The following is a 16,014-nucleotide window of genomic DNA, read 5'->3' as shown; positions in this document are numbered from 1 at the left end:
GCCTCTCTGCTGACTGGTTGGTCTGTATAGTGCCTCATTCAGAAAGCAGCCCAACACTCCTTAGAACTTCAACGTGAGTGGGCGGAGCTTACCTGCTGCAGGCTGAATTGGTGGATATGTAAATGTGTTGGTCTTAGTGACATCACAGGAACAGCGAGTTGAAAAACAGGCTGTTTTTGCTGCTTAGTTTCCACATATAGAGCGAACGGACTGGGAAGTGAATACTTCATTTTGAAACTCTAACCCTGTTTACATCATAAATCAAATAAATTTTATATTTAGAAGGCTTTGTTTTTAAAAGTGTAACAACTGAGGACAACCCCAACCCTCAGTATGAAACAGACTACATCTATTTTTGCCTAGTAGGGATTCCAGCAGGGATTTTTGGCTACTGCCACATGTATTGCACGGTACACAGAGCTATAAAACTACTGTGACAGTGATGTCTATCCATCCTGTCGCTTTAAATCAAGGTCAAGCTCCAAAATAGGGGAAAGAGTGACTCACTTGTTTTTGGAAGAGATCTCCCACACGCTGGTGGTGACTCCACTGCTGCACTCTGGGCAGAAGTCCGTCGTAGAACTCTTTGTGGATCTCGTAGAGCTCAGGCACTTTGAAGAAGATGGTCTCGATCTGCTGGACGGTCAGGACCGGTTGCGACGTGGTGGCTGCAGCTTTCAGCGGTTTCATAGGCTGGAAGAGAGAAAGAATCAGGTTTGTTGTTGTAGGTGCAGGTTTTGTTTTTGGGATTAGCTCTCTACATATTTCTACATATGGACTGAATATTTCCCCCCCCTCTACATATTTCTACATATGGACTGAATGGACTGAGTAGCGAATGGCACATTCCAAAGTATTAACAGTGTTTACATATTACTTCAATCTCCTTTATTTCAAAAAGAGAGAAAAATTAGGTTTTATGATATGAACCCTTAAAATTCTTTCGGGAAACCCCATTATCTCTACCATGTCATTCAACTTCAAGGGAAGTTCAAGGGAAATTTCACAGAACTGAAGCATTTGATAGATCTGATAACACTCTACAGAGGTAGGAATGCCATGTAAAAGATCTTTTGGGATGAAATCATGTATGATGAGTGTTTTCATGGACCAGACACACGATGACAGCACAGGAATGGCTTGATGCAGCCTGAACTCTGAAACAGGAGAGTTACGTCACCTCAGTGCCCCACTCAGCATGCATCATCATGCACACGACTGCACTGCTGGCTGCCAAAGACAGATGGGTCCTGTTTCTCTGGGATTTTCAGTGCAGTGACATGAGTCAGTAACTGCTCTCCCTTTAGCATCTTTAGTCACAACAGACTCCTCCCCTGTTCTCAATCCACACTGACGCTGCATCATTTTTAAAGGTTGCATATTCTACATTTTTCCATGCATTTTATTTTGTTCCTGAGGGCCACTTATAACGTTAGCAATGCTTTTATGCGCCAAATGCAGTCCTAAATATTTTTACATAAACATATTCCAACCTCCCTTTATCCCTTTGAAGTAAACAGGCTGTTTTTATTACTGTGCCTTTAGGACTGAGATATATGTGTATATATATATATATATATATATATATATATATATATATATATATAAATGAGCTCAGATCAGCTTGGCTGCCGTGTATCTGCCCTTGCATCCCATTCAAAAAGAAGTCCAGGCTGAAACACTACTTATAACTTCAGCATGAATGGCCAGTGCTAAATTGCTGTAGGCTGAATAGGTGGATATATGTGGATGTGTTGGTTTTTGTGACATCACAAAAACAGCAAACGTTTTTGCAGCTTAGTTATTCAATGTGTTTGATTTGTTAATAGTTTTGCCACCCTCTTGTCCTCATCAGCGGTCAGTTTCTGACCACAGGACCAAGTGCCAGAATCTACTATGAAAATGTATATCAATGAAAAAAATACAGCAAATATTACATCATAATAAAAAAGGAATAGCATAATATTGGAGCTCTTGCGAATTATATGGATTTCTGCATGAATGACTCATAAAATGTGATCATCTTCTGAGTCATAACAAGAAAAAAAGACAACACATAAGACGAAAGCTGGGTTTTCTGGTAAATGTACACACCACGTCTGAGAGAACAAAGCACTGCACACCAACACCTCATCCAAACTGTGAAGCATGGTGGAGGGAGTATAATGGAGTGGGGCTGCTTTATTGCCTCAGGGCCTGGAGTCACTGCTGGACTAATAAATTCCAAACTGTATCAAGGAATACAACAGGAGAACGTGGCGGCGTCTGTCAACTAAGTCAGAGAGTCCTGACCCAGAAGAAGGTCATTTAAGCAGGATATTCTAAAAGTACACATTTAAAAAAAAAGGTTCTTCAACGGTTCCTAAGTAACAGCATTGGTTCTATTTGTAACCAAGAGTTCTATATAGAATCATTTCATGCTTAAAAGCTTATTTGCATGGTGAAATGGTTCTTCAGATTGATGGAGAATATGCTGTATACGGTTCTGTATAGAACATTTAAGAAAAGGGTTCTATATAAAACCAAAAGGGGTTCTTCTATTGTTACAAGCTCAACATTTGGTTGAGGTCATTGCCAAAAAAGTAGAATCCAACAGTTGCTAAATATAAGGGTTCACATGCTTCATAACCTTTTTAAACTTAAAGATCAATAAAGTTCAATAAAGATTATAGAATGTTGTCGATGTTCTGTTGTGAAAGGGGAATTCCTCCAATTTTTCAAAATTTGCATAATCTGCATTATTCAAACGTTGAGATGTGAGCAAAGTCATTCAGAGTGGTTTGGTGTGAAATGGTTCATCGTAGAGAAACTCAGATTTCTTTACAGCGGTGTTGACAGGAACCAAATGTTGCAATGTTTACAATGGAAAATAGCCTCTTTATCAGCTATATAAAACAACCTACATGTACAGCGTACCTACATGCTCCATCTGAGGTTTTATATGTAATGCTGATGATGATAAAATATAGGTAAATCTGAAAAAATACATTTTCTTTGGGGACTATTTTGCCTTACAACCCTGCAGGCACCTTTTCACCATGAACAGATTAAAAAAATATGTTTAAGGCCAAAACTTTAGCTCTAGGCTTTAGCTTTAAGAGACATCTGGTTCAACTGGAACAATTCTGACTCAGTAAGTTTATCTAGAACAGAGCACTTCAAACCAAACCACTCTGAATGACTTTATACATATCTTAACTGTTTAATTATGCAGAAATTAAAAAGAAAAATTGGGATGGAATATCCCTTTAAATACTGTCTTTATGTTTGATTATGGAGTCTGGTTTTTAGATGAAATCACAACGCAAGACGCATTCACGCAGAAATCCAGACAGGTTCAGCAGGTTCACAGTCAATTTCGCACAACTGGACACGGTACATCTAAAAAGCTCTCACCAGTAACAGAGCCTCCAGGTGGCTGAGATAAGTCTCCTCGCTGGCCAGGATTCCAGATAAAACCCACTTCCTCATCTCCAGCCCCTTCTCCAGGTCCAGCTCCGCCTGAACAAAGAGATAAACCATTATTGATCCACACAGCCATCGAACGACATAACCAGAGCAGTGATATCAGCTTTTTGTCGAGACGGAGTTTCATTTCAATCATAGGCTTAGTTTCCACTGGGGGTGGGAGAACATGTCCCCCTCATTTCTTTTGTCAAAATATTTTCTGCCCGCACCCCCGAAAAGGTCCCAAAGGTTGCGGGGAAATTTTTAAATAGGCTGCCCAGTGGTCATAATCCAGATGACAGAAGCTATTATTGAACAGGTTGACTGATAAAAAGCAATCTGAAATAGAGCCTGATATGACACGTTTCGACAGATTTTTAGGGGATAAAAATTTTGATAGGTGATAATCTTGGCCAGTGTAGTTTTATATTTATATTTAATTTTTTTATGCAAATACTTTATACTTGCTTTAAATGCTAATATGATTGTCAGTTCTCAATCATCTTAAATAAGATAATTATAATAACAATGAGGTGGAGCTACCCAGAATTCTTTACTGTTTTGTTTTGCGTTATATAACCCTTATATTTCTCATTTTTCATTAGTTCTTTTGATAAAACAAGGGTTTTTTATATGTTAGGGTCAGATGTTATATAGTGGTACTGTTGGATCACAACCTCCTATTTCCCAAACAGTAACTTTAAAGATAAAGGAAAAATATTCTTAACTTTCAACAAGCATTGATGTAATTTGAGACAATTTCGAACAGTTTATTCATCACACGGTGTAAAGGGCAGCCAATATTTTGAAATTATGTTCATTTGTTTTGTTCTGACAGCTAATACAAAGAACATCAGTACTGCCATACAGTTAAACAGGGAGCGACTCAGATTGAGTTTACAACTGTGAGGTTTCATTCTACCTTCAAGTTCAAGTCCCGCTCATATCAAAACCAACAAAACTTGGTAATTATCAACACATTATCTGTATTTTTTTTCTCTGATACTGATAAAACTGCAGGTCGTCAATATTGGCCAATATTAACAGCCTAAGACATCAGTTGGCTCTAATCTGAAGTAGAAATACACTGCTGTGTGTAATCCACTGACACATGAATCAGACTACATTCATTTCCATGATTACATTTCAACTTCTGGAATCAAAACTACAGCCTTGATTTATGTTATGTACTTTATTGGTTCTACAAGGGAAATTTGTCATTTTGCTGCCTAACTACGTCCAATCTGGGAGCAGCACAGCGTCGCCCACAGAGCAGGGCCGCCTGGGTTGGGGGGCTAAGTGCCTTGCCCAAGGGCACAACCAGGTATACCTAGTCAGTCATGGGATTTGAACCCACAACCTTCCAGTTGGCTCACTTCTCCTACCATTAGACACAGTGCCTGAGAAGCAGGAGTGGAAAATCCTTAAGTGGCTGTATCTCATTAAGTATTATTTTGGAAGATTTGTACTCGACTCAGGTATTATTGAATCTGAATACTTCTGCTTGGGCCTGGTTACATGTCCAAGAGTACTCCTTACATTTTCATTTAGACCTTCAAAGTACTAAACAAAAAGCCAAAGGCAATGTGATTTTTCTCTCTTCCAATCAGTCGAGTTCCCATGCTTTATAATCTGGTTTACTAAAACATCCGACCAAATTCATTTCAGCGTAAAACCAAACTGGCCACAACTATGCGAATTCATCTTTGTGCAAGGACTAGTATTGCCCATTAGTCACCGTTACACACAACACCAAAAAACGAAAGCATGTCCTGATCCTTAACCCTTGTGTGGTGTTCAGGTCTGTGGGACCCATTTTCCATGTTTACCAAAATAAAAAATGATGTGATTTATTATTATTTCAACCTCAGATTCTTGGCCTTTGCTCATTTTCTGCGAAGAACATATAAAATAACCCATTTTCAGTGTCTTCACTCTGTTCACCCCCCACACATTTATATTACACATGTGGTGTTGGGTGAATCCGCGGGGGATAAAAGTGTGGAGGTGCTGTGTCCTTCACTCTGTTCTTCTCCTATATGGCCTGCTGTTAGTGTGTGTGTCTGTTAGTGTGTGTGTCTGTTAGTGTGTGTGTTTGTATATGTGTGTGTGTGAGGGTGGACAACATGGACAGGCTGCTGACTGGCTACAGCTGCTAAAGGAGAACCCTACGCTGGACACTTGTGATATTTTAAACATCTGGTATTTTTACATAAACTGTTATGGCTGTATTGATTTAAAAAACAATAATGCGGTCGGTCCACCAGACCACTGAGTAACAAACACATCAACACCACACAAGGGTTCAATGTTTAAATGTTGATACTTTGACATTCACTTCCACTTTTAAAGGGGAATTCCACCAAACTTTCAAAATGTCTGAACAATTCAATCAGTGAGATGTAAACAAAGTCATTCAGAGTGGTGAAATGGTTCATTGTAGAAAAACTTGCTGACTCAGATTTCTTTACAGTGGTGGTGATAGGAACCAGGGGTCATGATAGGGTCCACAAAATGTGCTAAAATAGTTCTGTGCCCAGTTATGGAAAACATAACGTTCTATCTGGAATGTGTTACAACAGAAAACAGTGACATGTAAAATGTGTTCACATGGGTAACATAGGTGTGTTGTTATTTAACACATCACTTTTTAGAGTAGAGACAGACACGTCTGGTTCCCATCACTAGCACGGTGAACCACTGTGACTTGGCAAGTTTCTCTAAAATGACCATTTAATTATGGAAATTTAGAAAAAATCAGTGGAGTTTCTCTTTAAGAAAGGATGGAAGGAAGGAAAGAAAGAAAGAAGCCCATAAAACTTTAAAAGAGGTTTCAACTTTATAATGATTCAAGACAAAGAAGCAAATTCTCTGTACTGAGTGACTCGAACAGAGGAAAATTCAGTTTGAGTCAGAGTGTGGACATTAATCCCACTGCAGTGCTGTTGAGTGATCTGAAAGAGGTCATTCAGACAAGACATTCTAAAGGTATGAATGATCTGTGGCAGTTCTGTGTAGAGGAATAAGCCATGATTCCTCCGAACTGCTGTACATTTGGTTGAAGTTAATGTCAGTAAAGTCCAATGGCTGCTAAATATCAGGGTTTCTATACTTTTTAAACCTTTTTAAACTTGTTTATTAAAGACAGGTCATGTAAACTCTTGTCTATGTCCTTTTATTAAATGCTGTCTTTACAGTCATTTGCAAAAGTTTGAACACCCCAAAATTTACGTTTTGTTGATTTTCTGAAAATAAGTGAACACAATCTCTACAGAGAACACACTTTTGCACATTTTCATGCACAATTACAGTTTATTTACTGAAGGGAACATATTGAAGAAAAAATAAAATGCGAAATGTGGCCTGGGCAAAGGTTATGGCACATTTTGTATTTTACGTTTTATTTCTAATTCTAATGTTAAACTCAGCAAATAAATACAAATAAACCAAACTACAGTTTTCAGAAAAAAAGGCTGTATTTACATTTGTTCTGTAGAGGATGTAACAAACATTGATATAATAAATAAACTTATTTTCACTTAGAAAGATCAACACAACATAATTTGACCAGGGGTGTTCGAAACTTTTGCATAAGATGTCTTATTATGAATTCTAGTCTTTAGATGAAATCACATTGTAGGAAGCATCCACACTCTAACAAGGAAGGAAGGACAGATGGAAGGGCGGACAGAAGAAGGGAAGCAAGGAAGGAAGGACGGATGGAAGAAGGAAAGGAAGGAAGGAAGGACAGACGGATGGATGGACAGAAGGAAGGATGGAATGAAGGGAGGAAAAAAAAGGAAGGAAGGAAGGAAGGAAGGATGGACAGACAGAAGGAAGGAAGGAAGGAAGGAAGCACAGATGGATGGATGGACAGAAGGAAGGATGGAAGGAAGGAAGGATGGACGGACAGAAAGAAGGAAGAAAGGACGGACAAATAGAAGGAAGAAAGAAAGGACCAACGGACAAATGGATGGTATGATGGACGGAAGGACGGAAGCAAGGAAGGACGGACGGATGGAAGGAAGAAAGGAAGGAAGGACAGATGGATGGATGGACAGAAGGAAGGAAGGAAGGAAGGGAGGGAAAAAAGGAAGGAAGGAAGGAAGGACGGACGAAAGGAAGGACGGAAGGAAGGAAGGATGGACGGACGGAAAGAAGGAAGAAAGGACGGACAAATAGACGGAAGAAAGAAAGGACGGACGGACAAATGGACGGTGTGATGGACGGAAGGAAGGAAGGGTGATGGAAGGAAGAAAGAAAAAGAAAGGAATTAATTAAGAAAGAAATCAAAAGAAATAAATGAAAGGAATGAAGAAAAGAATGAATAAAAGAAAAATGTCTGGGTGAAACAGATGAAAAGAAATCAGCTCATAGCATTCAGAAAATTTACATGAGTTTTAGTTTAATAAAAAAAGAGAAAAAGAGCAACAGTGATAACAAAACAGTGACACGACCACAGCGCGATCTTAAGACCCATCAGTCCAGATGTGGGACGCTGTTCATTTCTCACAGTGAGTGTGTGTGTATATGTGAGTTACTGTGTGTTAATGGGGGAAAATAAGCCTGAAGTGCTCGTTTCCATGGTCACTGCTCAGGTAGTGAGAAGAGCAGATGTTACTGATACCCTCAAGAGACGTTTAGGTCCAGAATTCAGAAATCTTTTTCCCTGGCTTAGTTTCCCTGCCTTCACTACCGTCTTCAGCACCGATCCCTCCTTCTGCTGGAATGGACTTCTGAACTTTGGTAGATTTAAAGGAGCCACATTTCACATTTCTCTTGTATTTTATTTTGTACTCCTGAGGCACATTTATGAAGTTTGTGTGGACTGATGTACCAAAAACAGTTGTAATCCATTTTTACATTAACATTTTAAAACCTCTCTGCATCCTTTTCAATTTACAGGCTGTTTTCGTTGCGATGCCTGACTGACCACTGTTCTGATTGGCTGCCCTGTATTCAGCTGTGCAGTGGGGCGTATACTAGTGATGTGCATTCGGATTCATTTTTTCAAATTCAACTATTCATAAGGGTTTATGAACGGACAATCAAACCCCTGAAACAAATAAACAGACATAAAATTAATAAAGTGAAAATTTTAACAATTTTCTGCTTAATTCAGTCACTGAGATGTAAACATAGTCATTCAGAGTAGTTTGGTGTGAAATGGTTCAATGTAGAGAAACTAACAGACTCAGATTTCTTTACAGTGGTGGTGATGGGAACCAGGGGTCTCAATGTCTACAACACAAATATAGCCATTTTATTTACTATCCAAAACCACCAGTGAACCTACACGGGTCTGAGTTTTTATATGAAATGAAGGAAAATCTGTAAAAATAAGTTTATTTGAGGACTATTTTGCCTCACAACAATTTTTAAGTCACTGAGGAATTTTTAAGTCATTGTACGTCTTTTTTACCCTAATTCGTACTACCGCAATGTGCGCACATACCCATTTGTCATTTGTTATTCATATTTTTTTGCTTTTTTAACTAGAAAAGAGCTGGTTTTTATTACTTTTAACTGTTCAATCTCTTTACTTTCATTTGTCTTGTAAACTGTAAGGATGTGAAAGCAACAAAACAAAAAAATATTATGTGGCACAATTAAAAAAATGTGTCACTGTGTTTCAGCAGTGAGAAAAAAAGCAAAATACTATATTTTGTAAAACCTTTTTGTATATTTTGTAAAATCTTTTACTAATTAGCTTTGAAATACTCAGTTCAACAACAGTAAACAAGCTGTAAAAAGAAAAGTTGCAAAAATAACATAATTTACAGATTTATCCTCAAACCATACTGCGTTTCGATAATGAGACTTTTGTCACTTAAATTGGAAAATGTTACTAAAAATCAATTTAATATCAACTAAATCATTCTGGTTTATTTTAAATTATTTAATGAGTCATCACTGTATCACTGTATGTATATCCAAACAAAGAAAACATTAAATCATTTAAATTTTTCCAAGTTGGGTCCCAGCATTTTGTCATGTTTATGGGAACAAACCTCTATTGTGCTACATTCAAAAAGCAGCCCAGGGTGAAACACTCCTTATAACTTCATGAGTGGGAGGGGCTGAACTACTGAAGGCTGAATGGGCTGATATAAGTCAGTGCATTGTTTTTTTTGTGATGTCACTAAAACAACTAATTAAAAATGGGCAGTTTTGCAGCTTACTTTCCATATATGTATCATACAGAGTGGAGAGTGGATGATATATTTTGAAACTTTAACCTAATACACCAAATTCTTATTTCAAATAAGCAAAGAACAGGTTTTCCATGAAATGGGCTCTTTAAAGATACCAGCTGGCCTGTTTTGCCTCCTGCTTTTTCCGTACGGGAAACGGAGGTGTATTTTCTTAAAGCCTAATCACACATTATACTGGCAACAAGCGCTGTTGTGGAGGTGGGTACTGCTAGTGCGTGTACATAGTGAGGACAAAAAGAACTGCACAGAATGAGCTTTTAAAATGCAATGACCAAAGAATACAGTGTCCAAAACCACTAAATGGAGAGTGTCATTACTAATTACTCATAACACTGAATAGCTTCACAGCTATGATCATTATTAGTCAGCTCAAAAACTCTATCCACACTAAAAGTGGGCTCAGAACTAATATAGATAAAACAAGCAGTGGCCCTTTTGAAAGGATGACTGTCTTCTATACACCGATCAGGCATAACATTATGACCACCTCCTTGTTTCTACACTCATTGTCCATTTTATCAGCTCCACTTACTATATAGGTGCACTTTGTAGTTCTACAGTTACAGACTGTAGTCCATCTGTTTCTCTGCATACTTTGTTAGCCCCCTTTTACCCTGTTCTTCAGTGGTCAGGACCCCCATGGACCCTCATAGAGCAGGTGGTGGATCATTCTCAGCACTGCAGTAACACTGACGTGGTGGTGGTGTGTGTTGTGCTGGTACGAGTGGATCAGACACAGCAGTGCTGCTGGAGTTTTTAAACACTGTGTCCACTCACTGTCCACTCTATTAGACACTCCTACCTTGTCAGTCCACCTGGTAGATGTACAGTCAGAGACGATAGCTCATCTGCTGCTGCTCAGTTTGTGTTGGCCATCCTCTAGTCCTTCATCAGTGGTCACAGGACGCTGCCCACAGGACGCTGTTGGCTGGATATTTTTGGTTGGTGGACTATTCTCAGTCCAGCAGTGACACTGAGGTGTTTAAAAACTCCAGCAGCACTGCTGTGTCTGATCCACTCAGACCAGCACAACACACACTAACACACCACCACTACATCAGTGTTAATGCAGTGCTGAGAATGATCCACCACCCAAATACTACCTGCTCTGTGAGGGTCCATGGGGGTCCTGACCACTGAAGTACAGGGTGAAAGGGGGCTAACAAAGTATGCAGAGAAACAGATGGACTACAGTCTGTAACTGTAGAACTACAAAGTGCACCTATATAGTAAGTGGAGCTGATAAAATGGACAATGAGCGTAGAAACAAGGAGGTGGTCATAATGTTATGCCTGATCGGTGTATAAGCAAATAATTATACAGTATAGATGGTTCATAATAGACGAATATAATGAAAATAGAGGAGATACAATATGAAACCTTAAGTAACAAAGAAACTAGGGCTGCATCTTAATTCTGGAAGCGGAAGAAACAAAGCAAGTGTTTATTCATGATCTTTAGACCCCAGCCTCCGCTCCTCAGGGAAAATCCTTCCATCTCCAGACTATCATCTTTTATTCATCCACATATTTATTAATGAAAATCCTCTCAGGCTTTGGGCACAGGGGTGAGCAAAGCCCTCCTAGCTGATAAAAAAGACCCACATGCATTCATTTCGTTTAATAACGAGAGAGCATTATTTCATCCTCATACCGACTCAGAAAAAATAACAGATTAAAACAAGTACATTTAAAAACCAGCGCAGTAGAGGATGAGGATGAGGCTTTTTGGAGGGATTTTTCTGATATACTGAATAGATCATACATAGATAGATCATAATGGTTATCTGTCTACAGTCTCCTAAAGAGAAGGTCAGTGAAAGACGTAGAGCACAATAGTAAGTTGAGATACATTTGTTGTGAATATGGGTGGGTTTGTACCAAAATGTGGTACAGTACAGTGCTGGGCATTAATGATACAATTCAGTATCACAATATTTTTCAAAAATATCATAGTATGATATTTATTTAAACATACATCAATAAAGTGACTAGCGCACTCTGCCTCAGTACTGCTACTCTATGCTACAAGAAAGTCTTTCAAACCAGACATAGCTTGTTTTAATAATACAAAAAGGAACTTACTGTTAATATTAATATTACTAATAGTAATATTAACCAGACATAAAGCACATTTCCAGAAAGGAAACCTGTAGTTTTTATGTATTTAGAACCATCCTGTCAAAACAATCTGAAGAACCCAGTAAATTTTAGACACTGCTGTTAGCTACACTATATGTCCAAAGTTTAAAGACATTAGTGTTCTTTCTGAAATGAAGGGAAATACCAGAAAGACAATATATCAAATGTTGAAACTGAGAAATTTTATTGTTTTTTGAAAAATATACGCTCATTTTGAATTTGATGCCAACAACATGTTCCAAAAAAGTTGGGACGGGGGCTGTTTACCACTGAGTCGCATCGCCTCTTCTTTTAACAACACTAAGTATTTGGGAACTGAGGAGACACTGCTGTAGTTTTGAAAGCGAAATGTTTTTGCATTTTTGTTTGATGTAGGATTTCAGTTGCTCATCAGTTCTGGGTCTCCTTTTTCGTTTTTTTCATTTCATAATGTGCCAAATTCTTTCAGTGGGTGACAGGTCTGGACTGCAGGCAGGTCAGTTTAGCACACGGACTCTTTTACTACAGAGCCATGCTGTTGTTATACATGCAGAATGTGGTTTAGCATTGTCTTGCTGAAATAATCAAGGCCTTCCCTGAAAAAGACGTCATCTGGATGGCAGCATATGTTGCCAAAACATGTACATATCATTCAGAATTAATGGTGCCTTCACAGATGAGCATGTCACCCATGCCATGTGCACTAAAGCTCCCCAATACCATCATGAATACTGGCTTTTGAACTGTGCACTGATAACAAGCTGAGTGGTCTTTAGCCCAGAGGACACAGTGACCATGATTTCCAAAAAGAATTTCAAATGTTGATTCGTCGGACCACAGGACACTTTTCCACTTCACCTCAGTCCATTTTAAATGAGCTCGGGCCCAGAGAAGGTGGCAGCATTCCTGGATCCTGTTTATATATGGTTTCTTCTTTGCGTTTTTGAGTTTTAACTTGCATTTGTGGATGCAGCAACAAACTGTTATCACAGACAGTGGTTTTCAGAAGTGTTTCTGAGCCCATACAGTGATTTCCACTACAGAATCATGTCTGTTTTTAATGCAGTGCCGCCTGATCACAGCCAGCCAATGTTGGTTTTTGGCCTTGTCCCTTGCATACAAAAATATCTCTTGATTCTGTGAATCTTTTAATGATATTATGTACCATAGATGATGAAATCCCCAAATTCTTTGCTATTTTATGTTGAGAGATGTTGTTCTTGAACTGTTGCACTATTTGCCTGCACAGTCTTTCACAGAGCGGTGAACCCCTCCTCATCTTTACTTCTGAAAGACTCTCTGGGATGCTTTTTTTAATACCCAATCATGTTACTCACTGGTTGCCAATTAACCACCAGGTGTTTTTTTTAGCATGACTTTACCAGCCTTTAGTTGCCCCGTCACAACTTTTTCGGAACGTGTTGTTGGCATCAAGTTCAAAATGGGCAAATATTTTTCAAAAAACAATAAAATTTCTCAGTTTCAACATTTGATATGTTGTCGTTGTACTACTTTCAATGAAATATACGGTTTAAATGATCTGCACATCATTGCATTTTGTTTTTATTTACGTTTTGCACAGCGTCCCAACTTTTTTGGAAATGGGATTGTATTTAGATTAACCAATGATAACCAATGACTACTGTTAGAAGTCAGAACAACAATGAGAAACAGATCTACAGTGACTGCTAAGTGTATCACAGTGAACATGAGATTTGAATTCATAACATCAATGACTACTGTTAGAGGCCTATATTGATGATATGTAAGCATGAATAGGAAAAGAGTGTATCGTGAGGCATAGTGATCCTAGGCTTGTGTGCAGCTGCTCGGCCATAAAGATTCCTTTCGTGAAGCTCCCAAAGCACAGTTCTTGTGCTGGTGTTACCTCCAGAGGCGGTCTGTTTACTCTGTAGTGAGTGATGCAACGAAGGGCAGGTGATCATTATGCACTACGCGCTTCAGCACTCGACGGCCCTGCTCTGTCAGTTTGCATGATCTATCACTTTGTGGCTGAGCTCCCCTTTCACAATAACAGCACTTACAGTTGACAGGGGCAGATCTAGCAGAGCAGACACTAACTTGTGGCAAAGGTGTCCTCCTATGACAGTGCTAGTTTTAAAGTCATTGTGCTTTTCAGTACGACCCATTCTACTGCCAGTGTTTGTCTATGGACACTGCAAGGCTATGCGCTTGATTTTATACACCTGTTAGCAATGGGTGTGGCTTAAACACCTGAACTCAATAATTAGGAGCAATGTCCACATACTTTTGGCCATATAATGTCTTACCTCATAAAACATTATGCTATTAAGCAGTGGTCTACACAATAACAAAACCTCAACCTCACCCTTGTGTTGTGGGTAAAACATTTTGGTAACACTTTCTATGAATGTCACATTTGTAAGCATCTACAAACACATTTATAAAATGTTATAACGCATTCATAAGGCATTATAAACATAGTTATAAATATTTATAAAAATGAATTACACTGAATTACACTTTATAGCCATGTTTATTATACATTATGAATTGTTGATATAATGCATGGTAAGTAGTGTTAATAGCATGTTATACTGTCAGTGCCAAAGAAGTCAGTCCCAGGTTGGAGAGCTTAAAGATAAATACAAAGTTTTTTTACACCCTGAGATTTCCAAAATTTTATTTCTCACTGCTGGTGCTGTTAGAGCTGCATCTTCGGGGCTTCAGTCCTGAATATTCAGATGCTCCAAACAGATCTGTCCAGCCTAGAATTATAGCTACAATGTGCTTTTCTTACCCAGCGCTCTCACTTTAAATATTACACTACATGACAGCAAACCAAGTACCCATGATACCCTCCCCTGAACCCCCTCTGACATCACACTGAGGCCTGGAGAGGGAGAGTTGAGATAATAGAGTGCTCTCATTGTGATTTGTTCCCCCACTGGTTCTAACCTCATGCACTAGAACCCTTCACTCTGTAACATCCCTACACTACAGTACAGTAATGCTAATTTCTGCTAACATTCTATTGGATATGCAGTGTTAAGTTGGTGCCAAACTAACGGTGGTGTACATTGACTTTCCCACATTGGGTAAAACACTGATGGCAGCTCTAGTTTAAACTCTGACATTTGAAGCCTGTAATGAGCTTTACTGAGTATGTTTTAGTGTTTCAGTAAATCCTTCAGTAAATACTTCAACTTGAAGTCTCACTCATAACACTGGAGGAGGCTTTAGTACAGTACGCTTCACTTTACTTAGAGCGGACTTATGAGCTCTTATAATTTGTTATGAACAGTACTTATAATGTATTACAATTCATATGCATAATAAGCATGGCTATAACATGCAATGCAATTTTATAAATATTTATAGCCATGTTTATGATGCCTTATGAATGCATTAAAACATATGAATTCATAAAGTGTTACCAACGTTTTTTATCAATAATTGAAACTGCATTTAATAGCCTGTAATCTTCTTGTTATTATCTGACTTGCCAGTCGTTTTCAGACACAATCATTGATCACTGCTATGCATTGCTAATGTAAGCACTGTTAACTATTGCTTGAGGCTACTATAAATGAATAATAATACTTATTAAAATGAAATTTTAACCAGGTTATGTGGGCATGACAAGCACGTCTTGGGCAACAAAATGCCCATATGCATGTACTCTCAGACCTCTGCTATAGCGGGAGAAAGGCGTTCTGAATTTTCTGTTCTTCCGCTTTAGCCTATAGCATGCTTACTCTCTGAAGAGCCCTCTGGCAATTACTCACCTCAAAGCACAGAAGTTTACTCAGCAAATCCCTCTGCAAATCCACGCTCCTGCAGCCGTGTATGCATTAGATTAAAGCCCTGCCAAAGCTGTACGTACATGTATGTGTAGGAGTTATGAAGACAATCTGCATGCCTGTGTTAATTAAAACCCACGCGGGAGCTGAACTCTGGGGTCAGAGGGCAGCGGCAGATCCCTTAGAGGACGCATAAACTCCTCCAAGCCTCAGGACAGCACACTGGCAGAGAGCGCACATCAGTCATTCTGACAGCCAATGGCTATGAACGAGCCAAGGGAAGGGCCACCTACACCATCACTGGTGTAATTACTGACTGGGTGACTGCACTGCAGGGCTTTTCCTGCAGCACAGCCATAAAAGCTACAGTCGCTTCTAACCACACAGGAGAATTTTCAATTATGAGTGTGCAGCACATGAAACAAGTCAACTGTGCAAAGCCAGCTG

At 38.9% G+C, this 16,014-nt stretch overlaps 1 protein-coding gene across 1 annotated transcript in view; it reads right to left on the bottom strand.

Annotated features, from left to right (window-relative positions):
- Positions 1-16,014, bottom strand: part of bcr (BCR activator of RhoGEF and GTPase) — a 159,258-nt gene that overhangs the window by 52,118 nt on the left and 91,126 nt on the right. Inside the window, exons 3-4 of the mRNA XM_036588600.1 lie at positions 3,397-3,501; positions 508-693 (exon numbers count right to left, since the gene is read on the bottom strand). Coding sequence (XP_036444493.1) covers positions 508-693; positions 3,397-3,501 — 291 coding nt within the window. The remainder of the gene's footprint in view (positions 1-507; positions 694-3,396; positions 3,502-16,014) is intronic.

Source organism: Colossoma macropomum, unplaced genomic scaffold, assembly GCF_904425465.1.
Source record: "Colossoma macropomum unplaced genomic scaffold, Colossoma_macropomum, whole genome shotgun sequence".
NCBI lineage: Eukaryota > Metazoa > Chordata > Actinopteri > Characiformes > Serrasalmidae > Colossoma > Colossoma macropomum.
The sequence above is the reverse complement of the archived record's forward strand: the minus strand, read 5'-3'. Positions and strand labels throughout refer to the sequence as shown.